General features: G+C 42.9%; 1 protein-coding gene across 4 annotated transcripts; it reads left to right on the top strand.

Annotated features, from left to right (window-relative positions):
• Window positions 1–12,272: 12,272 nt before the first annotated feature.
• Window positions 12,273–17,496, top strand: RAP2C (RAP2C, member of RAS oncogene family). Of its 4 annotated transcripts, XM_064574582.1 has the most exons (4): window positions 13,612–13,829; window positions 13,951–14,444; window positions 14,566–14,726; window positions 17,182–17,496. In XM_064574582.1, the coding sequence occupies exons 3-4, from the start codon at window positions 14,652–14,654 to the stop codon at window positions 17,458–17,460; spliced, it is 354 nt and encodes a 117-aa protein (XP_064430652.1). In that variant the 5' UTR covers window positions 13,612–13,829; window positions 13,951–14,444; window positions 14,566–14,651; the 3' UTR covers window positions 17,461–17,496. The 4 variants fall into 4 exon arrangements, with proteins under 4 accessions (XP_045738596.1, XP_045738588.1, XP_064430652.1 ...); XM_045882640.3 differs by lacking the exon at window positions 13,612–13,829 and adding an exon at window positions 12,273–12,387 and having other exon boundaries at window positions 13,951–14,726; XM_045882632.3 differs by having other exon boundaries at window positions 13,605–13,829; window positions 13,951–14,726.
• The last annotated feature ends 6,153 nt before the right edge of the window (window positions 17,497–23,649 follow it).

Genomic DNA, 23,649 nt, shown 5'->3' with positions numbered 1-23,649 from the left:
GGCAGCAAGAGTGCCCCCTCCAACAACCACCCTCAGCATCTCAGCCTCCAGCCGCCAGAGCTTCGAACTGCATCTGTGAGCATCGGTGCTTTATCTTGGTTTATTTTGTCCATCCATTAGCAAGACGCGTAGTAGTAAGGTACCAGAAAAGCCTAAGAGAGGCGGGTTTTGGCGGGGATCTGGGAACAATCAACAGTATAACAAACAACAATCAGTATAATGAATGGCAATTGCTTCTTAGCTTTAAGCCATTTCAGCTTAGAAAGGCTTTATAGGGACGCTCTACTTTTGGATAGTGGGGGAAACCTGCATATCTTAAATGGGGTACAGATGATATGGTGTGATAAGAATGGTACTTTACCTCTGTGGTCTTCCTCCCCAAATCCCACAACCCCAGTCTAATCATGAGAAAAACATCAGGTAAACCCCATTGAGGGACATTCTACAAATACCTGACCAGCACTCTTCAAAACTGTCGATGTCAACAAAAACAAAGGAAGTGTGAGAAAATGTCACAGCTAAGAGGAGCCTAAGAAAATATGACAACTAAATGTAATGTGATAACCAAAAGATGGGATCTTGGACAGCAAAAGGGCATTAGGTAAAAACTAAGGAAATCTGAATAAAGTATGGATTGCCATTAATAATAATGAAACAATATTGATTGATTATAACAAATGTACCATACTAACGTAAGATGTTAATCATAGGGGAAACTGAGTGTGGGTCATACGGGACCTCTGTACTATCTTCACAATTTTTCTGTAAATCTCAATCTACTGTAAAATAAAAGTGCATTGAAAAATACATAACTGTAGTTACCTCTGGGTATTAGGATTTTAGGTAAACTTTATGTTCTTCCTTTTCACATTTTATAGTTTTCTACAATTTACATGTATTGCTTTAGTAATAAGAAAAAAACGAAAACTTATTTGTAAAAGTATGTGAATGTTTTTATTCATCACAATAACATCTGTATACATTTATTTTTTTAAAGATTTTATTTATTTATTTGACAGAGAGAGCACAAGCAGGGGTAATGGCAGAGGGAGAGGGAGAAGCAGGCTCCTTGCTGAGCAGGGAACCTGATGTAGGGCTCCATCCCAGGACCCTGGGATCATGACCTGAGCCGAAAGCAGACGCTTAACAACTGAGCCACCCAGGCGCCCCACATCTGCATACATTTAAAACATCATATATACGTACCAGATCTACTTATTGCACACAATGTTTGCTGTTTACATTGATTTGCAAGCCCTTAAATGATCCACAGCCCCTAGTTTGGAAATTTTGACCTTAACCTTAGATGAATCTGGAATTCTGTGCTTAGTCTAGTCTTTCCTGATCACTGTGGAAGGAGGCTGAACTTCCAGGCTGTCTGAAAACTTTTTGGAATCCCCATTTTTACTCTCTGCTACCTTTTCCTAAGTCAGATGTACCCCAAATCAATGTCATTAATTAATGGGAGAATAGGATAAGAGGTGGGGAAAATGACTCATAGTGTCCCTGTAAATTATGAATAGTGGAACTCAGTTCACATTCAAAAGACATTTTCCTAACCTTAATATGAAATGTTCAGCTTTTCTGACACCCAAATATGTGCTTAAAAGATTAACTTTTCAGGATGCCTGTGGGTGGTTAAGCGTCTGCCTTCAGCTCAGGTCATGATCCCAGAGTCCTGGGATCAAGTCCCACATCGGGCTCCCTGCTCAGCGGGGAGCCTGCTTCTCCCTCTGCCTGCCGTTCCCCCTGCTTGTGAGCTTGCTCTCTCTCTCTCTCTCTCTCTCTCCCTGACAAATAAATTTTAAAAATCTTTTAAAAAAAGATTTACTCTTCAAGCTAAAATTCTCCTTATTTGCACATATTTAATTTTAGTTTGCAAGTTTACATAAAAGATAGAGAAGGAGAAAATAAAAGGCTTTATTTCCTATTAGGTAGCTGGCACACCATTGTTGATGAATACAAGTTTCCTCCCTTCCCTTCTTCTTTGTCTTTAGGTCCATAGCTCTTGGGTTTTTTATACCACTTACTTGTCCTCAGATGTCATCTTATGGGTCCAAAAATTCATCCCCCCAAAACATGGTTTACAGTGTCATAGATGGCTGGATAGACAAGCATAAACAAAGGATAAACCTCATTTTAATGCATTAAAATTTTTTATGTAATACTTCCTAGGTGCTGTGGATACGGGGCCTGGCACATAGTACTGGTCAGTAAATATTTATTGAGTTCAGTGAACAAGTTTCCTGTGATCAGGGAGTTTACACACTAGTGGAAAAGACAGACAAACAGAAAATTAAAATACAGTGTGTAAGTACAGTGTTCTGTGGGAGCACAAAAGAGGGGTGCCTTCCCTTCCCTGAAGCACCCAAGGATAGCAGCCTGAAAGGAAGACATTTAAGCTAAAATCTAGGGGCTAGAGGAGGAGTTCAATGGGAGGGGTGGTGCATATGGGTGGGAAAATTTGGCAAAGGACAAGGTACAGAGGCCAAAATGCTCATGGTATATGTAAGGAATTATTTATATAGAGAGGGGATTCCTGTTGAGAATTCACAAGTGAAAATGTTTTAAAGTCAGCTTGGAGCCAAATTAAGGAGATCCTTGAATGCCCAGTTGAAGAATGTGTACTTCATCTTGGAGGCAATGACGCATCATAGCTTTTATGTTTGAGTGCGGCACTGACTGATGTCTACAAAGTAGTTTTTCAGAGCAGTATTCTAGAAATCTTGGGTTGACCTGGAAGAGACAATGCTAGGGGTGGAGAGGGGAATTAGGAGGCAGTTGTAGTGTGAGGTGATGTGGACCTGAACTAAGATAATGAGACTGAGAATGGGAAGAAGTGGTGGCAAATGGATGCGGGAAATAGTCACAAGGAAGAATTCAATAGAATTTGGTGGCCTGACCAAGTGCTTCATTGGTTGATTTGACTTGCCTTGGTTCTCAAACTAGATCTTGCATCAGAATCCCCTGGTGGGCTTATTAAAACCCAGATTGCTGGGCCCAACCCTTGAGTTTCTGATTCAGTAGGTCTTTGATGGGACCTGAGACTGCATTTCTAACCAGTTCCCAGGTGATACCGATGTTACTGCTCTGGGGACCATACTCTGGAACCATTGGAGTCTGGACTATGTTACATCTTTTCCAACAAACAGACCATTAGAATCATGGTTTAGTCTTTTCAATACGTGGTGCTGGAACAACTAGTTAGCCACATGCAAAAGAATGAAATCAGACTCTTACCTCATACTATATATATATAAACTTGTATATATATAAACTTGTATATATATATATATAAACTTGTATATATATATATAAACTTGTATATATATATATATAAACTTGTGTGTGTGTATATATATATATATATATATATATATAAACTCAAAATGGATCAAAGACCTAAATCTAAGACCTAAACATATAAAACTCTTAAAAGAAAATGGAGGGTAAATCTTCATGACAATGAATTTTTTTTAAGAACTCTTAGATATGACACCAAAAACCCAAGCAACCAAATAAGAAGTAGATAAATTGAACTTAGTCAAACTTAAAAAACTTCTGTGGTTCAAAAGATACTATCAAGAAAGTGAAAGACATCTCAGAGAATGAGAGATCATATTTGCCAATCGAAAGTCTGTTAAGAAACTTGTATCTAGAATATATAAAAACTCTTACAATTCAATAATAAAAAGACCAATAACCCGGGCGCCTGGGTGGCTCAGTTGGTTAAGCGACTGCCTTCGGCTCAGGTCATGATCCTGGAGTCCCGGGATCGAGTCCCGCATCGGGCTCCTCGCTCAGCGAGGAGTCTGCTTCTCCCTCTGACCCTCCCCCCCTCATGCTCTCTCTCTCTCATTCTCTCTCTCTCAAATAAATAAAATAAAATCTTTAAAAAAAAAAAAGACCAATAACCCAATTTTAAAATGGGAAAAGGATCTAAATAGGCATTTCTCCAAAGAAGATATACAAATGGCCAATAAGCACATGGAAAGATGTTCAACATCATTAGTCATCAGGGAAATGCAAATCAAAATAACAAGATACCATGGCAGGGACAAGATTATAGAAGACCTTATATTCTCTGCATATGACTTTGCACTTCGTCTTGATGTGGAGTCACTGAAATCAGCAGAGTTGCTTCAAACAGACTTGCTTCATGACACTGGTGGAAGCATGAAGGAAGGATCACAGACTTGTAAACCATTTCGGAGGCTATTACAAAGTTTAGGAGATGTCACACAAATGTTTCTCCAGTCTCATCTACATACTAAAGCAAACAAAATGGGACAAATATAAGAAATCCTAAGGAGGTAGAATTGGCAGGATGGTAGTTGTTTGGTTATGGGAAGCTGGGATGAAGGAAGAGTTGAGGATGATACCCAAAGTTCTATTTTTAATAACTGATGCCTGGTGGTACCATTTACTGTGATAGAAAACACAAGAAGGGTGAGTTCTGGAGATTAAAAGAAAAAACAAAGAGGGGCACCCAACTGGCTCAGTCGGTAGAGTATGTGACTTGATCTCCAGGTCATGAGATGGAGCCCCACATCAGGGATAGACACTGCTTTAAAAAACACATACATACACGGGGCGCCTCGGTGGCTCAGTCCGTTAAGCGTCTGCCTTCAGCTCAGGTCATGATCCCAGGGTCCTGGGATGGAGCCCCCCTGTTGCGTGGGCTCCCTGCTCACTACAGAGTCTGCCTCTCCCCCCAACTTATGCGCTCTTTCTCTCTCACTCTATCAAATAAATAAATAAAATATTTTTAAAAAATAAAAACACAAGGATATGCTGAATATCAGCTATAGTACGTTTGAGATGCCCTTATGATCAGCGAACTCCCTAGGCTCTCTAAGTGATCCTTTGAGTTAATTTTATTCATCTTGTCCAGGTGGGAAGAACATTCACTGAGTTAAGTAGCCCAAGTGCTGTCATCAGCTTGAAAATTAGATTTCTCTTTGTAAAATGATTTATTATTCAGACTTTTAGGAACTGGTTCACAGGAGTGGGCTCACCCCTCTACCCTCACCTTCAAACTTCTAATCCCTCAGCTTTCCAGGTGACACAAAACAGAGTTCCAGACCATTCAAAGCTGGAGGTCAAACTATGACTTAGAATTCCTTGAGTCTCGGTGATCTCCGCAAGGTGCCTACTTCGAGCACCAGCAGCCCCGCCTCTCACCCACTGACACTGTCCCAGCAACAAGAAAGTGTGTGGTACCTTCTTTGTTTAAACCCAGGAAGTGGATTTTGTTTTTATTGTTATAAAAACTTTGAAGATAAAGAAAAAGAACCAAAAAAGGGATGTTTCTAGCTTAATCTTTTGCTGCCACCTAGTGCCAGAACTCAGCATATTCAGTAAGCTGCTCCAGAGAAAATTAACAGGGTTTGTGCATTGCCACAAATTCGAAACAGACAATAACAACGATCTATTTTAGCGAACAATATCTATCTTGACATTAATTTTTCACATTATTTCTCACGTTTTTAAAGATTTTATTTTTAAATAATCTACACCCGATGTGGGGCTTGAACTCGCAACCCTGAGATCAAGAGTCCCAAGCTCCACCAACTGAGCCAGCCAGGCGCCCTAGCACTCATATTTAAATACCAGCCTTTTCCAGCATTCAGACACCAGTCCTTTTAAATGACTGAGAATTCAATTTTAAGGCAATTCCTTTCTAGCCTCAACTTTGGTTACCTGCTGGGGGAATTCCTGAGAACACACGGAGACCCAAGTAGGTCAGAGTATCCCTTTCTGCAAGTTGGGCAGCACTTGGGATAAATTCCCCTTGGAAGCTGAGTCAGATGGGACTGGAGTCTAGAATGTTCTCATAACCATATTTTACAACTTTGGAAGAATCTTCAATTTCACATTAAGCGTTTATACGAAATAGCTAAAATTTAGCCTGGTATGTAATTATTACAGCTGCGTCAGTTTGCATTCCCGCCAACAGTGCACTAGGACTCTCTTCTGCCCACATCCACGCCAACACTTGTCATCCCTTGTCTTTTTGACAATGGCCAAAGAATGACTTCCGATGGTCTGCAATAATTTTGAGAAAACAGGCATATTTGCATACACATCATTAAAAACAGCGTTTGAACTATTGTGTGGTAATAAATCACGTAGGCAGGAGAAGCATTCAGGATGATGACATTTGTGTTTGGAAGTGCTAGAGCTACAGAGGCCAAGTAAGAAATTAAAAATATGAGGCTTGTGAAGATGAATGTACCAGTTCTCTGCTTGAATCTGCATCTGCTAGCTGTGTGATCTTAGGGAAGTTACTTACCTTCCCTGAGCCTCGTTTCCTCGTCTCTACACTTGCTGTAGGTTACTGTGAGGATTGACGTGTTCCACCAACTTCCTGGCATCTAGCAAGCGCCCAATAAATAATAACTGCTATTTGTAGTAACAGTATTAAAAATAATTAAGCTTACCCCTTGCCTCCTCCCATGGAGTTAAACACGGTTCCAGGAGCAAGAGAAGGAGGTTCTCTGTCGTAAATGCTCCAAGGCATTTTGGAAGGTAATCATGACAACCTCAGCTTCAGCAGCAGATGCCACAGACCCAAGTTCAAGGGGTCCCTGGCGGGTCATGGAGGCCTGTTCTCAGAGAGGATATGAAATCAGTAGGAACAACCAGACATGCTCAAGGTTAGAGAAACAGGAGAATAAAGCCCAAATTCTTTAACACTGTCTTTATACTCCAGAGAAGCAGAATTGCTTGCTGTAAAACAAGGTGGTGAATATCCCGCGGGCTCCGGGGTTGGACTGACCTGAGTCTAAACTCAGGCTCTGCCACTGATAAGCTGTGCCACTTTGTATAAGTTACCAAACTGCTCTGAACCTTACTCCCTTCACTGTAATGATAGTGGGAATGATAATAACAGCGCTTAACTCTTAAGGTTATTGCAAGAATTAAATAAAATGATGTGTGTAGGGGCGCCTGGGTAGCTCAGTCTGTTAAGCGTGTGCCTTCAGCTAGGGTCGTGGTCCTGGGGTCCTGGGATCGAGCCCCGCCTTGGTCTCCCTGCCCAGTGGGGAGTCTGCTTCTCCCTCTCCCTCTGCCCCTCTCCCCTGCTCATGCTCTCTCTCACTCTCTCTCTCTCTCAAATAAATAAAATCTTTCAGATAAAATGATGTGTGTAAATCACAATGCCTATCATAGAGTCTGTCATCCATAAATCATTGTCAGTATGCCATGAAATCCTCCCACTTGCCACCACATCAACTATGGCCTTGATATTTGAACTGGCCTGGTACTTTCAAATGAATTGTCATAATCTGAGATGCAGGTCTTCCACGTCCTTAGCTTTCTTTCTTTCTTTTTTTTTTAAAAGATTTTATTTATTTATTTGACAGAGAGAGAGAGAGCACAAGTAGGCAGAGAGGCAGGCACCTGAGATCGTGACCTGAGCCGAAGGCAGACACTTAACCGACTGAGCCACCCAGGCGCCCCTGTCTTTAGCTTTCTAAAGTTCAAACCTGACCATAATCACCATTTATTAAACACTTAGCAGATTCCAGGCATTTAGGTACTTTTTCTTAATCTTCGCAACACCTAAATAAGGCAGACTCTATTTCCCCCTTTACACATGACAAAAGGGAGGCTTCTGAGAAGGTTAAGTAACTTTCCCCAGGTCATACAAGTGGCGTGGTCAATATTTGAACCTGGGTGCCGCATCCCCTACTTTTGCTCAGCATCGTACTGCCCGACCTTTATAAAATCACCTTCCGAGACTTCCTATGGCCTTCAGGGGAAAGGTCAAACCCCTCAACTTACTATATAGGCTTTTCTTTATCTGGCTCTAGCCCCCTACTGACCCCTCTGACCTCCTCACCTATAGCCCAATTGCCTCCTCAAAAAAAGCCTTCCCTGATGCCCTTCCTGGGTCTCCCAGAGCACCCTGGCCATATCTCTATTGTCACACTTGTCACACTGTAGTGTAAATGTTGATTTAATTGTAAGTGTCCTTCAAAAGGCCATGAACTCCTGAAGGCACTGTGTCTTATCCATCTACCTATTCCCACTGTCTGGCAAAGTGCTTGGCACAGAGTAGGAATTGAATCGATGGGTGTTGAATGAGTGAATACATGAATGAGTGGATAAACTGTTGAATATTCAGCAGAGAAGGCCCAAATATAAAGTCCCACCCCTTTTTAGAACGGTGGTGCTTAAGGTGGGGTCCTTGGACCAGCAGCAGCATCTGGGAACTTAGAAATGCAAATTATCGGCCCATGTCCCAGAATCAGAAACCCCAGGGTAGGGTCCCTGGCCACCTGTATGTTATCAGTGCCTCCTGGACACCTTCAAATGCACGTAAATTAAGAGTATGTTTATACAACGGATTTAAATTGCCCATAAACATGCATATACAAACAAGAAAAATATGATGGTTATTATTAATACTAATTCCTTAAATTTATTTGGTTCTTAATAGATGGCAAAATACTTTCCTAATGACTGTATTTGAAAGGAAAGATGAGATAGGGAGAACGATAAAGGGGTTCAGATCGCTGTGTTACACCCTTATTTAGTAGGCCCTGAGCTCCTAGAGAGAGTTTTCTCAGCTGTCCCGTCTGGAAAATAAGAGTTTTGAGCCTCTATAGGAGCGTTTGCCTGGCCAGGCCGGGGAAGTGGCTTCTGTGGTAAGCAGCCCTTCCCGTGAAATCCCATTGGTTGGATGAAGGATTCCAGGTGGGCAAGGTCGAATGTGATTAAATCATAGTTGGGGTTGTAGGAAAGCTAAAGCTATGGGGAAGAAGGCATACTGAGGCTATGAGGGGTACCTGACTATTTTTAATACCTTATGCAGGCATGAAGTTTCATTACGCAGAATTATACCACCATGTGCTTAGTTTAAAAAACTTTTTTTTCGCTCTCAGAGAAAAATACTGTGAAAGGGACTAAAATTTTATGATGATTTCCTTTGGGTAGTGGTATTTCACCTTTTAAAAAAAAAAGAGGTTTTTTTGCCAAGAACTTTTTTTTTTATATAATGAGAAAAGGATAATAAAGTTATAACATTGGTTCTGTGTCCCTGGGGAGACTGATACACAGAACCAGCCGCTGGTGTAGCTGGAGGCAGGATTGGAAAAGGAAGATTGGCATCTCAGAGGCTAGAAGGAGCTGCGAAGAACCCAGAACAGCCTGTACGGAGGGGCTGACCTAGAGCACTGAAGTAAGAGGAGACGCCCTGCGGAAGACTCCCGTAGGCAAAGACCCAGGACACTACTGACTCAGGTTCTGCTAATCCAAAGGCAAGTTCAAGCCAAAGAGAGGGAAGCGCCTGGGACGCAGATAGTACAGGGCTTGGGTTTCTTCCCGGGGCCTGGAAGGTGGGAGGGCTCCCTGGGAGGGTGGAAGTGAGGGCAAATGATCCAGAACTGTTCACGGCTCCAGGGATGGCAGCTGAAGGAGGTATAAACTGGAGAGGGAGGGATCACGGAAGTGAACAATTGGTGCCTAAAGCAAACTTTCTTGCACTTTCAACTTGTGCCAAGCTAATTGCATAAAACAGGATTACGTACCTGTAACTTACATATTCGGCATATAGTTTATACCCTAAGATTTCTTCACTATGGTAAAAATCAGCTGTGTCCTTAAAAATGATTGCCTGAGCAATAGTTACTTTCGAGCGGAGGCTGAAACAAAACAGCCTCCACTGGAAACAAAATTAAAACAAAAGTTCTGAATCTCAAGGGCATACTGTCTGGAGAAGTTAACCCTCCCCCCCCACCAGCCTTGAAGCTTGGGAGTGGAAAATTATTACTTGAGCAGTTTACATTTATTAAGCAGTTAGTTTGGAAGGCTAAGTGCTTTGAATGGATTGTCTCATTTATTCTTCCAAGGCGCCTTATGAGCTAGATACGGCTCTCTCCACGTCCAACTTAACAAACGAGGGAGTGAAAAGACATCTAGCTGGCAAAGGGCAATGCTAGGATTACCCGATCCTGAAGCCCAAATTCCTGCTATCCTACTACCCTGCATTTGTTAGTCCTGAAAATACCCTAAAGTAAGTAACAGTAAAATACTAAAATTAGTAATACCTAGGGTGAGGTTACAAAAAACCACATACAGTCATGCTGTGTTGGTAGGAATGTAAATTGGTATGATCTTTCTGAAGGACAATTTAGCAATGTCTACCAGAGAATTTTAAATGTAAGTACCCTTTTGTTTCAAAATCATGATTTCAATCACCGAGATAACGTAAGTGAAGAAAAGCAAGGTGCAGAATAGTGTGTATAGTAAGATTGCTTTTATAATAATTTTTTAAAAATACATATAGAAGATGGATTGATAGCTATGCTAGCATATAAATCCCATTTCCCCCCTGAAACACAAGAAGCTTTTAACAATAAATATCTTTGGAAAGAGTAACACAGTTATTATTTTTGTGCCATTGGGAGATATTTGGGCTTTTAAAGTTTTGTTTTCCTGTTTGCTGATTTCTTTTAAAGTTTAAGTCTTTTATTTTTTTTTTTAAAGATTTTATTTATTTATTTGACAGAGAGAGAGAACACAAGCGGGGGAGCAGAAGAGGGAGAGGGAGAAGCAGGCTGCCCGCTGAGCAAGGAGTCCGACTCGGGGCTCAGTCCATGACCCTGGGACCATGACCCGAGCTGAAGGCAGACACCCAACCAAATGAGCAACCCAAGTGCCCCAAAGTCTTCTAAATAAAAACCAAATAGCCAGCATTTACTGAGGGTTCGTCATGAGCAAGGGACTGAGCTAAACATCTTACATACACTACTTCATTATATTCTCACATGAAATGGTTAGCTCCATTTTACAGATGAGGAGTTCGAGCCTTGGACAGGTGAAATCCCTTGCTTGAGGTGCCACAGCTAAGGATGTGGGCGAGCGGCCGGTTAAATGCCTGTCTGCCTCGGTTCCGAGCCCTTGGTGCTCAACTGCCTGGCTGCGCTCTTCTAATTGGTTTTTATACTCTCATTGCCTAATAAAAGTAAGCTGGCGAACAACTGGAGTCTAATGAGATAATGTATGTGAAAATACTTTTCTAAGTATAGAGATGTTTGGGGAGGACAGAACAGGCAGCAGGAGTTGAACTTGGGCCGACCTGTCCACTGAGCCCCAGACAGTCAGGATATTGTTTTTTGAGGAAGTGATGATCAACATCTTTCTTCTCTTTTGCCTTTAAAAAACATTATAAAATGCTATTTATTCCCCCCTTCCCCCATAACACCTGATCACTGTTGAAAAATTAAAAATGTTGTGGAGAACTGAAAGTCCTTTCATAATACCTCTCACAGATACTTCATGACCCGTTTCAGGTTTTAATGGCTATGGAACTATTTTTGCACACGTTCCCACATATTTTACCTCGATGGGAGCAACTCTATATTTCTTCAGTATCTTGCTTTCTTTCAACCTTATCACATTACCCTGACCTTCTTTTCATATCAGCACTTACAAATCTTTTCTCTTTTATTTTTATTTATTTTTAAAGATTTTATTTATTTTGAGAGAGAGAGACAGCGAGAGAGGGAACACAAGCAGGGGGAGTGGGAGAGGGAGAAGCAGGCTTCCCGCTGAGCAGGGAGCCCGATGCGATGCGGGGCTCGATCCCAGGACCCCGGGATCATGACCTGAGCCGAAGGCAGACGCTTAACGACTGAGCCACCCAGGCACCCCAAATCTTTTCTCTTTTAAATACATAGCTGCATAGTATCCATTTTGCCAATGTATACACATACACACAAATTATTTTTTGAATTGTCTACTGAAGGACATTTAAGCTACTTCCAACTGTTTGCTTTCCTAACTGTAGCTGCAGCAATGAAGCCCGCTCCCAAAAAGTTTAGAGGGAGCTTCAGATGGAGTGGGACATTTGTCAACTCTGTAGCTGATAAGGGCGACCCATTAGGACTCTGTACTGGGGGTAGGGGCACGTTTAAAGAACTCTGTCCAAAACACTTTGGCCAACAGGATCAGAGATATGAGACTTGCCAACAGGTGGGACAACCTCAAAAAGGAGAGCTCCCTATTTGTGATAGTTCAGTAATAGACCAGAGACTTGCTACTATTGCTCAACCCTGATTGCTGGATCAGAAGAGGAATTTCCAGACTCCGTTTCAAGCAGGGCTGGTGCAGGGCTGTGGATCCCACCAGACAGTCTGGAGACAGCTAGAGAGGGAGATGGGCAGCAGAGCTCCAAATCAGGCAACAGCAAGTGTGGAAGGAGCAGTGACCTATGGGGGGAGCCTCCTAACTCATAGACCAACCTCTTCCAGCAGAGGGCAGTGCCTCAGATATCAGGCGGGACTCAGGCCAGCTGGAGCCAGAGCTGGGGACTTCGCTGGACAGATTGCAGCAGCCCTGAGCCGAGGAGAAGTTGAACTAAACTGTCCTTTGGATACTGTAAGTGACATTGGGGAATGCTCGTCGAAAGACACGGTGGGACTTCACACGACCGTGATTTGCCTGTTTTGTAATGTCTACCAGTTTGGGTTTGGTAATAAATCTCTTTTTATACAGCCTGGCTGTGAGGGCTTGCAACTAAGGGAATTTGGAATCAATTTAACTCGACTGGCCACCGAGTTCCTCAGGTTTCTGGGTGCATGCTTGAATCAAAAAGGAGTGACATGCCTAAAATATAACCTGGCCTTCTGGCCCTGGGGCTCTGTGGATCTGACACAAAGTATACAAATAGAAAGTTAGCGGAGGGAAAGATATGGAAGAAGTAACAATTTTATCTAAAAATAGAAACTTAGTGTTTAACACCAGTCTTTTCCTTTTGCATTTCAAGGACTATGAAGGATGACCGTTAAAACAAACTTTATCGTGGAAGAGCCAGCCATGCAAACTGCTGCGCGTGCAGCTAATGAAAGATTACAAGCAGTTAGTCTCGCAGGCCTAAACAGTTTCCAATCGACTCTTCCCTGAGTACTGCTTACCTTTCCTGCTGTGTAGTGGTTAGAATCAAATAGGGGCAAAGCTGAGTTACTGTAAGAAAGTCTGTTGCTACTCCTGTTGTTTTGGAGCCTTGTGATAAGAAAGGAAGGAGTGACTTTGGCATTTGCTGGTGGAGTCAAGCAGATTTGCCAGATGATAAAAGAACTGTGTGTTTAATTATTTGTCAGGCACGGCGATGTAAGACACATCACAAACGAAATCAGAGCAACAGTGAAGTCTGAGGGTAGTTCGCACGCGTTTCGTAGAGAAACATCAAGTGTTAGAAACACCAGCGAGGAGAATAAAGTTTCTTGGCTGCGTTACTTTCCTGGTCCCTTCTGGCCCAGGGATGTCGGGCGCTCTCCCGGAGGCCAGATGATTGCCGGCCGTCCCGCACCGGCCGACCAGCGGCGCGAGTCTCCGGGCCGCGGGGCCTCGGCGGGTTTGGCGTGGGACTGTCAGCAGCAGCGGCTGCGGGCGGGGAAGGGAAGGCCGTCGGAGCTTCTCCGAGAGGCCCTTTGCCAAGGCCGCGGCCCCGACCCGAGACCGTCCCCTGCCGTCTCGCCCGGCAGGGCGCGGCCCCAGCGCCACCCGGCTCGCCCCGGAGAGGTGGGACTTTCCCCACCGGAAGTGATCCCGGCCAGTCTCGGGGAACTGGGGCACCTCAGCCAGTGTGTCAGGGAAACCCTTCCGGGTGCGTGCTGGGGGGGGGGAGGAGGGAGAAAAAAAAAAGAGGTGGCTTCGCCCGGAGTGGCCGCCGCCGCCGCCGCCGCCGCCGGACGGCCCCCGCCCCTTTCCCCTCCGCGAGCAGCGGCGCTGGGGCGGCGGTGAGACGGAGGAGCGGGCCGCTGGCCATGGCCTTGGCGTGACGGAGCCTCCCGGGCGGCCGGGCGGGTGCGGACGGCGGGGTAAGCGGCGGCGGAGGCAGCCGGGTCCGGGCGGGAGCTGGCGGAGAGGGGGAGGGAGCGGGAGCGGGCGGCGGCCGGGGGGGGGGCGGCGGGTAACGCGCCCCCCTCTCCCCCCCCACAGGCCGGACGACGCCCGCGGGAGCCGCGGCCCAGAGACCCGCCCGGGCGGCAGTGACTGGAGCCGAGCCCACAGGCCTGGGCCGGCTCGGCGGCGCGAGCAGGAAGCGGGGTCCCTGGGCCCCTTTGTGTGAAGGGCGGGGGAGGGGTGCCGGGCCGCCCCTGGCCGCGGGGGCCCCCAGTTCTGCGGCCCCCACCGCTTCTCTCGGGGGCGCGGCGCGTCTCCCCACCCCGCCTCTCCGGGCTTGCCCTCCTCCCCACGCCCCCTGCCTGGGCTTCGGTTCCTATAGGAAGGGCATCACCATCTCATCCCCACCCACCCGACACTTGGCTCTTTCCCCTCCCCCTCCCTTAACTTCCTCTTCTTCCCCCGTTGGGCCCTCTGCCTCTCCGCACTCTCCTCCCCAGTTCGCAGATTTCCGCCCACCTTCCGCCTCCCCGAGCCGCCGCGGCTAGCGGGGTGTTCTTTTTCCCTCCCTCTGGTAGGAGTTGCTGAAGGTGAGACTCATGAGGGAATACAAGGTAGTGGTGTTAGGGAGCGGAGGGGTTGGCAAATCTGCCCTTACGGTGCAGTTTGTCACTGGGACTTTCATTGAGAAATATGACCCCACCATTGAAGATTTCTACCGCAAAGAGATCGAAGTGGACTCTTCCCCCTCCGTGCTGGAAATTCTGGACACCGCAGGAACTGAGCAGTTTGCCTCCATGAGAGATCTCTACATCAAAAACGGCCAAGGTTTCATCCTGGTTTATAGCCTGGTTAATCAACAGTCTTTCCAGGTAACCATACCGAGTCTTGTAATTTGTTAGAAGGGGGTGTGGTAATCCCACATTTACTTCTGGTGTGCTTGAACCGTGCCTTAATGACTATGTTTTGCTTCTGAAAGTTAGACATGGCGCATTTTTGAGGTTACTTCTGGCACGGAAAAGTACCGGGTTGTTTCTATAGAGTCTACAGTAACAACCGTCAACAAATATTTTAAAGTTATTTTTGAGTCAAAGAAAAGTGAGAACGAAATGGGGCAGTCTGTGTATATTTAGCTTGGAAGGGAACCTTCTGAAGTTGCTTGTTCGATTCAACAAGTATTGATTAATGTACTTACCAGAACAACATTTAACAGAGAATCTCAGGTAAATAGAGCACTTTGCAGAGAAAGTTATTTGGAGCCGGTATCTGTAACTCCTCTGTGTCTGCTTTCCCCACCTCTTCCTCTGTGTTCTCTCACCCAAGTTCCTCAACCAGATTCATAAATCTTAGTGTTACAAGATGAAGAACTCAAGACCTGCCTTCTAGGCATTTTACTTACTTCGGGGCGGGTGAAGGAAAGTTACTAATTGAAAAGACTAGTACCTAGAATTAATAACCGACAAAAAGCTACAGCGACTCTCCTCTTCTGCAGCTGATCCAAGTTGTTTCTGATAACACCGACTATATTTATACAAAATATGTGGATCAGGGAACACCGGGCAAGTGCAAATTTCTAACCCTGGCTGGGTGGCCAAGCTGGAGGTGGTCCAGTTTCTTCCGAAAATCTGTCCTGTCCTTCACTGGGAGACCGACTGAAGGCTTAACATTATTTTAAGAGATGCAGTAAATGTTGCTATTTATTCCTTGAAAATAAATAACCTCATATTGACCCATTGTATTGACCTCCATTGATTTAGGAAATGGATAGTTTTTCTGCATTTAAAGGTATGTGCTTAATGTTGCTTGCTTAAGAGACATTAAGTGCTTCAGCGAATACAATGTGCTAATTCCACTTTTCTTAGTATTTAAATTACAGTGCTCTAGTGAAGTTTTCCAGTAACCACATAGAGCAACTTCAGGATTTTTTTTTTCTCTTTAAGATATAATAAGTATAGTGACCAAACTAAAGTACATTTTATGTGGGCTTGAATTGCAAAGCAATGATAGTATCATAAAAGCATTTTCCCCCAGAAAGTACCAAAGGTGCTATTTGACAGGCATTTTCTTTCTAAAGGATCCTCGAGAGATTTGTTATTCTATTAGCTGACTCTCTTGAGGCTGGAAGTCCTTTGAAGGGTTTTTCATATGATTTCCATTATATCTGCTTCTGTTACAGGCATAAATAGGGAGTGAAAAACTGCCATTATTTCAACGGAGACTTAAACTCTTTCAAGCCCAACTGTCATAAATTTGGTTTCTCATTTGAACTTGTGTTTCCATAAGGACACAGGGAAAAAGAGCTTAACCTAGAAGACCAAACTGATACACGATCAAACAAAATCGTTGCAAACATCAAATAATGATGGGTTCATAAATTTTCACAGTCCTCTGTTTTTCCTTCATCCCGCAAGCGAATGTTCCATTCACTGTTAACTATTCAAATTAAACACGTTTGATATTTAAGTCAAACCTTTTAAGTTACGAAACATTTAAAGAATGGAAACTTAGTATTAAATCTATAAAATTGCCTTAAAGCGACCCTTCCTCCCCTCCCCCAAAGTTGATGCCACCTGAGAATCGCCAGGGCTCTTATCTTTTATCATGAATTGTAATTAGAAAAAATAATACACTTGGGAGAAAATTGACGCTGTAAAACATAACTAGGCAAAGGGAAGTATGTCTTCCCGCCCAGACTGCTCCTCGGTGCATTTGTCCCTCCCAGGAGGTGCTCACTGTTAGATTAGTTTCTAGTGTATTTTAAGGTGTCTGATTTTACTGGGATGAAGGCCTACTATTAAATTTAAAATTAAACATTTAAGTGTATAAATCTGTTTTGAACTGGTCTTTGAGACATGACACGGTGTTTTTGTTCCCACCTGAAACACTTTCTCTCAGGCACTCTTGCTAAATGGCTAGGAATGCATGGATGCCGCAAGCCTTGCTGGGATAACAGGTGTTTGCAGGAGTGCTGACAAGCTGGCAGGTTTAAGGAGATAGCCGAACATCCTCATACACAAATGGATTCACCAGAATTGGGAACTTACTTTTTAAATCGGTACAGACCAGGGGAAAGAAGTATGAGTCCTAAGGTTCATGTGCAGCCTACATTTTATATTCTTGACAGAAACCCAGCAGGTGGGATCTGTGGAAATGATCGAGTTCCTACTTGGGTGGAGAAAATGTTTATTTTCTCCATTTGGGTGTATGGTTTTCTTTTGGATTCAGCTTTCTGTACTCCCCGAGGGATGACTTCTTGTGATATTGTAATGCTCCTGTTATGGTCATGCAAACAGCATATTTTTTTTCTCTTTGTGATTGTTTGAATAGGATATCAAGCCCATGAGAGATCAGATTGTCAGAGTGAAGAGATACGAAAAAGTCCCACTAATCCTAGTAGGAAATAAAGTGGATCTGGAACCAGAAAGAGAGGTTATGTCTTCAGAAGGCAGAGCCCTGGCTCAGGAATGGGGCTGCCCTTTCATGGAAACATCGGCAAAAAGTAAATCAATGGTGGATGAACTTTTTGCTGAGATCGTCAGGCAAATGAACTATTCGTCCCTGCCCGAGAAGCAAGATCAGTGTTGTACAACTTGCGTTGTCCAGTAAAAAAAAAAGAACCTCAATCATGGCCATACCGAGCAGGTTAGTTGTTGATGGAACCTCATGAGTCCTGAGAGTGTTTTGGTTTTGATCGAGTATAACAAAAAGCTGGTTAATATTAATACACGTTGTGCTACCTTCAGTTTCCTTGTTTGTTCTTAAAGTAATATTTCCCTTAGCACAAAATAGTCAACATTCAATGAAGAAAAAAAAAAGACATAAGCAAAAGGAAGGTAAGAAATTGCCTGTATTCCTGTCACTAAGATTTATTTTTAAAAGTGAATTATTGTTCTCTCTGCTTCATCGATAACATTACTTTGGGGTGGAGTGAGTTAAAGGATAATACACCTCTCCCCTGTTCTGGTGATTTCGCATCCAATAAAAATTTCAGAAGATGAATGGTTTTATGTTTTCTACACTTTTCTGTCCCGGGCTAGAGAGCTGCTGTAATTGAAATCATCAATTTACTAATCACCCAAGTGCTTGATTTAACAGGATGATTATTTAATCAAGTTCGTCTGTACCTTGCACTTGAGGGACTTAAGTGACCTCTGATAATAACAAATTGTAGTGCCACAGCGTACCTTGACTTCATTATGAATATATGGTCCAAATGAGAATCGGGGAAAATCATCTGTGATGTGTTAGAAGAGACACACCCAAGCCCAGGCAACAGTTTTATTCGGTTTAGTAAATAATGGAGTTAGTGAGAACAATAACAAAACCTTCACACCTTCCATTGAGTTGAATGATAACTTCATAAAAGTTTTTTCAAATGAATTAGTTTTTTTTTAATCTTTTTTTTTTAAAGATGTTTATTTATTTATTTGACAGAGAGATAGCAAGAGCAGGAACACAAGCAGGGGGAGTGGGAGAGGGAGAAGCAGGCTTCCCGCTGAGCAGGGAGCCCGACGCGGGACTCGATCCCAGGACCCTGGGATCATGACCTGAGCCGAAGGCAGACGCTTAAAGACTGAGCCACCCAGGCACCCCTCAAATGAATGAGTTTTTTAAAAAGCAAGGTTATATAAGACTTATTGAGCATTTTAAGTGGGATTCTTTTCATATCATGATCTTTTAATCTAGATTATAATTGGGCAGATGGTCTCACTTAGACAATAACCCTTACATAACAAGATAAAACAACCAATATCCTGGATGACTGAGAAACCACAGCAAATGGCAGACTAGCCTGACAATCTCAGGAATGGAATTGATTGTTTTGAGCCAAGACTGACCTCAAGTCTAGGAGGCAGTGTTGCAAATGGCAACAGGCATTTCAGATTGCAGTGATGATTCCTAATCAAGGGTCTGGCTCTATATGTGCTCCCTGGAGTAAAGACTAACAGTCCCTGATTTATCTTTTCGGACAAGATCTTCTGTCAGGGAGTGTCTGTCCCTTTTGAAAATGAAGGATGACAACAGTGCTTTATTCAAAATGCTTTCACGCGTCAGCTTTTTTTTAGCACGCCAGAATATGATGAGAACACACTTATTTTCTAATCCCTGGCTACTACATCTGTTACGGCATCACTGTTGAGACCACACTCCAGTCTGCGTTTGGTTGATAGCGTCACCCTTGCAGTATAGTTTTTTGAAGCAGGAACAGGTGTGATGTAGATGATCCAGTGCCGTGTTCATGTTTCCCTAATCTCTTCACTTGTAAGCCAGTTTCAGGTTTGAACAAGTTCTGGGTGGTGATTGCATCTTTACCATTACGCTCTCTTTCTCTCTCTGACACTTTTAACTGGGGAAGTGACATAAATGTACATGTTTTAGTGTTGTCATCTTTATAAAAAATTAACCAGCTCCCACAAAATGTTCCCAGTTTTCTTTCCATCATTAATGTAGACAGCTACAGGAAGTAAACTGAATAAAATTCAGATTGGCAGATGGACAGCTTCCAAAGCGATTTTTAAATCTCTGAGTTCTCTCTGCATTTATTTCATGTTGCAGTTTGTGTGATCTAAATTACTTTTAATCCATTTGGTTACCTGTGGGATTGATTAAATAGAATTGCTTTATATCTCAAGCCAACTATGTTTATGTTTTTTTTGCTAATGTACTAAAAATCAGAAAATATTAATACCAATAATTGCTCATTTCTTTATAATAATAATAATAGGTCAAGCTGCCTGTGTAGTTTTTTGTTTGGTTTTCATTGTTGCAAGCAGAATACGCATTGGAGGTGTGAGCATTGAAATAAAATAAGCAGCTGAATGTCTGCAAATATTAAAGGAAATTTCCTGACCGAGATCTTTTAGAACAAAGCACACTACACTTTTCTGACATCACATAAGATGGAATTGATGTGTATGGGAATCTATAACCTGAGGCCTGTAAAAGCTCGTGGTTGTGCTTGCTTACTTACTATTTATCTACAAAAACAGGTGATGGATTCTGAATCCCGTAGCTTGAGCCACGGAGCTTTGAAGTCTGTCAGTCCCAGATCTAGACAGAACATCAAACTCTGACAAGTAAAGGTGATTTGAGAAATGCTGGTCCTTAATACTTAGAAGAGTACCTTTGTCCAAGTGAGAAATGATAAGCTTCAGATAAGTCAGAAAACTGTTGGGATTGTAGTAAGTTGGTTGCCCTTTATCGAAAGGGGACATTTTAATGCTCTAAGAATCGCTTCTGATAATTGCTCACATTTATTTCTTAGCACCCTTCAATGTGGGTCGCCGATCTCTTGCCCAACACCTGTTAATCTGCATGGCTTCCCAGGATCGTTGCTTCACCTCTCACCCTCCCACTGGCCGTAGTCTTAGTGTGAGTTTTGAAGCCCAGATTCTTTACGCGCTGTTTTCACGGCAGCTTTCCTCACTGACCCGAGGAGCCTGCCATCGAGGGCCTTGGCAGATTGCTTTCCTGCACAGCAGCAGGATAATAGAAACCCAGGCCAGTGCTGCAGGCCTGGTTTGCTTTTACCAGCTATATCATAGCTCCTCTGTATATTGGTGGAAATAATTGACAATTGGCTCTTTTGGTATACTGTTGTGGAGACTGAGGGGTGTTTTGTTAACCATCTCATAATACTATAAAACAAGTAAATCACAGTGCTGTGGGCAATCAGGGAAAGGAGAGACCACGTCCAGTTAGAGCCGACTTCTCAATACTCTGGGCTCTTGGTTATGGGGGTTGAGCAGCGTCCCTGGCCCCTACTTCCTAGATAGATGTCAGCAGCAGTCTCCCGCCCCCTACTTCTCACAAACAAGGGTATCTCCAGACATTGCCTAATGGCTCCTAGGAGGCAAAACCACCCCTGGCTAAGAACCACTGACTTCGAGGAATTGGGGAATAGTAACATTTGAGTCTGGTCTTGAAGAATGGGTAGGATGTGAAGGGGTGGGGGAGGAGTAGAGTTGATTTCCAAACAGAGGGAATGCCAAAAAGGAGCAAAATAATATCCCTAAATTAGTAGTCTCTTGGTTCCCTGAAAGGCAGGTGGGAAGTGCAGTAGTTATCCTTCAGATGTGACTGGTAAATACCCTTTTGACAAATAGAATTATTTAAAAGGTTATTTCTGAAGGATTTCTGTATCTCAGTCCAGTATTGATGAAAGTTATAAAAAAAAAACAACAAACCTAGAATAAAAAAGGTGTTCTTCACTACAGTTTGAAGGGCTCCTGCAAGATTTTATCCTATTTTTCTCCGTGTATTATGGAACGGGTTCTCCCAACGAGAGTAAATGGTGCATAAGAGTACCAAACACCAGCAATCAAACTGAAAGAACAAAGATCATTATTTATGTCAGCCTCAGTTCATTATATATGTCAGCCTGAAGAAAAAGCGAGATTCTTGATTCAAGACCAGCACATCATTTCACGTGGCAGCAGAATGCCCGGGATGTTAACAAAGGCTCCTGAAAGGCTGAACCATCTATGAACGTCATTTTAGTCTAGCTGGCCTTACCATTTCTAAACACAGTGGAATTGATTAGCATTTTCAGGGTTTTTTTTTTTTTTTTTTAAATACGTGGAATCAGAATTGTTTCTAATCTTTTGTCCTCCGGCTTTTAATTAGATATGATGTGCGGAGGATTTAGCTAACGGAAAAGGGAAAATCATGAAAATTAAATCACATCGTGTACTTTAAAATGCTGGCATTTTCATATCCAAGTTAAATATTAATCCTATCAGTGAAACACTGGGGTGGAATTCTGTTGCAGAAGTTACAGTTTAGATACTTCTTTTTTTTTTCCCTTGCCCTGTTTTGCATATCACCTTGAGTAGGGAAAATAGCTTATTTTAAATGCTCATTTGTCATCCAGTTCACATGGTGAGCCAAAATAGAGCCTGTGGCATGGCGGCCCTGGATGGAACAGGGGTATGTTTTAGGGGTAGTATGTACCGTAAAGATCTGCAATACCGGGGGTATAAAAGGGTCCTTTCTGCACCCGCCTAATTTTCCCAGACCTTCACTGACCACCCCCCCCACCCCCACCCCCCGCCTTCCTTGCCAAAAGATTCATGGTCTGGGACTGTTCAGAGTGAATAGGTGCCTAGTTAGACCTGCTCTGGGTGGGAGGTGTCTGTGATTAGAATCACTCTTTGTATATCTGTTCCCTCTTTAATTGCTTCCTTTTAACCTCAAGATTAGGCTTTTATTGCAGAATGAAATGCATATGAGCCATTCAGTTTTACTCCATTACCTCTCTGGCTTAGAATGAACCATCAGTAGAATTAACAAAAATTGCATCATAGAGTTGGAGAGTTGCCACCGAGGAAGTATTCTAGCCATACTACAGGAAAGATTCTCGTGGGATTACTTCTCAGTGGAATTCGAAAATCCAGAAGATAATATCACTAAGAAAAACTTAAGTCCTGTCAGCTGTTGGAAAAACTTACCCTACCAAAAACCATACTCCCAAATTCTTTTGATTAGCCACAGCTTTAGGAACATGGGATTCAGAAAAAGCGATTTAGAGTTGAGGGGAGCAGTACCCTACCTGGTCTGATTCGAAGCTAGCAGCTGGAATCCGATCATTGGGTTCATACTCTGCTTCTCAGTGGACATGGTCATACACACCTGAGATCTCAGAACTGAATTCATTAATTTAAATTTATGGAGATTTTAGGTATAGGACAGAAGAAAAATAGTTTATCTCTGTTCTTTTTTCCTTTTTTTGGACTTTTTCTCTTTAATAAAATAGGAATAATATCTTCACTATATATATTTACCTGGTAAAGTAAAAATGTAACTATTTAATAGATGGAATTTTTTAAAAATTGTATTGTTCATCACCATACATTACATCATTAGTTTTTGATGTAGTGTTCCATGATTCATTGTTTGTGTATAACACCCAGTGCTCCATGCAGAACGTGCTCTCTTTAATACCCATCACCAGGCTAACCCATCCTCTCACCCCCCTCCCCTCTAGAACCCTCAGTTTGTTTCTCAGAGTCCATCCTCTCTCATGGTTTGTCTCCCCCTCCGATTTCCCCCCCTTCATTCTTCCCCTCCTGCTATCTTCTTCTTTTTTTTTTCTTAACATATATTGCATTATTTGTTTCAGAGGTACAGATCTGAGATTCAACAGTCTTGCACAATTCACAGTGCTCCCCATAGCACATATCCTTCCCAATGTCTATCACCCAGCCACCCCATCCCTCCCCCCTCCCCACTCCAGCAACCCTCAGTTTGTTTCCTGAGATTAAGAATTCCTCATATCAGTGAGGTCATATGATACATGTCTTTCTCTGATTGACTTATTTCGCTTATCCCTTCCTTTCTACCCCAGGTTTACCATAAACTTCTAGGGTGCACATTCTCCTTACAGCACAGTCCCACTTTCATTCCAAGATTCAATGCTGTAGTTTGAGTATTTAACTTGGATATGAAAATGCCAAGTAAAAAATGTAAAGGGAAATTCCTTTTTTAAAAAAATTCCTTTGGTTAAATCTCCAGAATATCCCATGTCTACAACTGGAAAAAATTAAAATTGATTATGTTTGCACATTTATATTTGCTAAAAAGAATGCTAATAAATACATTGTATATAGAAATGGCGAATCCAGCTAAGCTAAAAAGACATTCATAAACTGCTAAGTGTTTCAGGAGCCTTTGTTAATATCCCAGGCATTCTGCCACGTGAAATGATGTGCTAGTCTGGAATCAAGAATCTCCCTTTTCTTCATGCTGACAGAAATAATGATCTTCTTTTAGTTCTGTGTTTGGTACTCTCGGGTA

Source organism: Mirounga angustirostris, unplaced genomic scaffold (assembly GCF_029215605.1).
Source record: "Mirounga angustirostris isolate CCGP_5_RB_7025 unplaced genomic scaffold, mMirAng1.0.hap1 SCAF_11, whole genome shotgun sequence".
Lineage (NCBI taxonomy): Eukaryota > Metazoa > Chordata > Mammalia > Carnivora > Phocidae > Mirounga > Mirounga angustirostris.
This window is presented reverse-complemented; position numbering and strand designations above follow the sequence as displayed.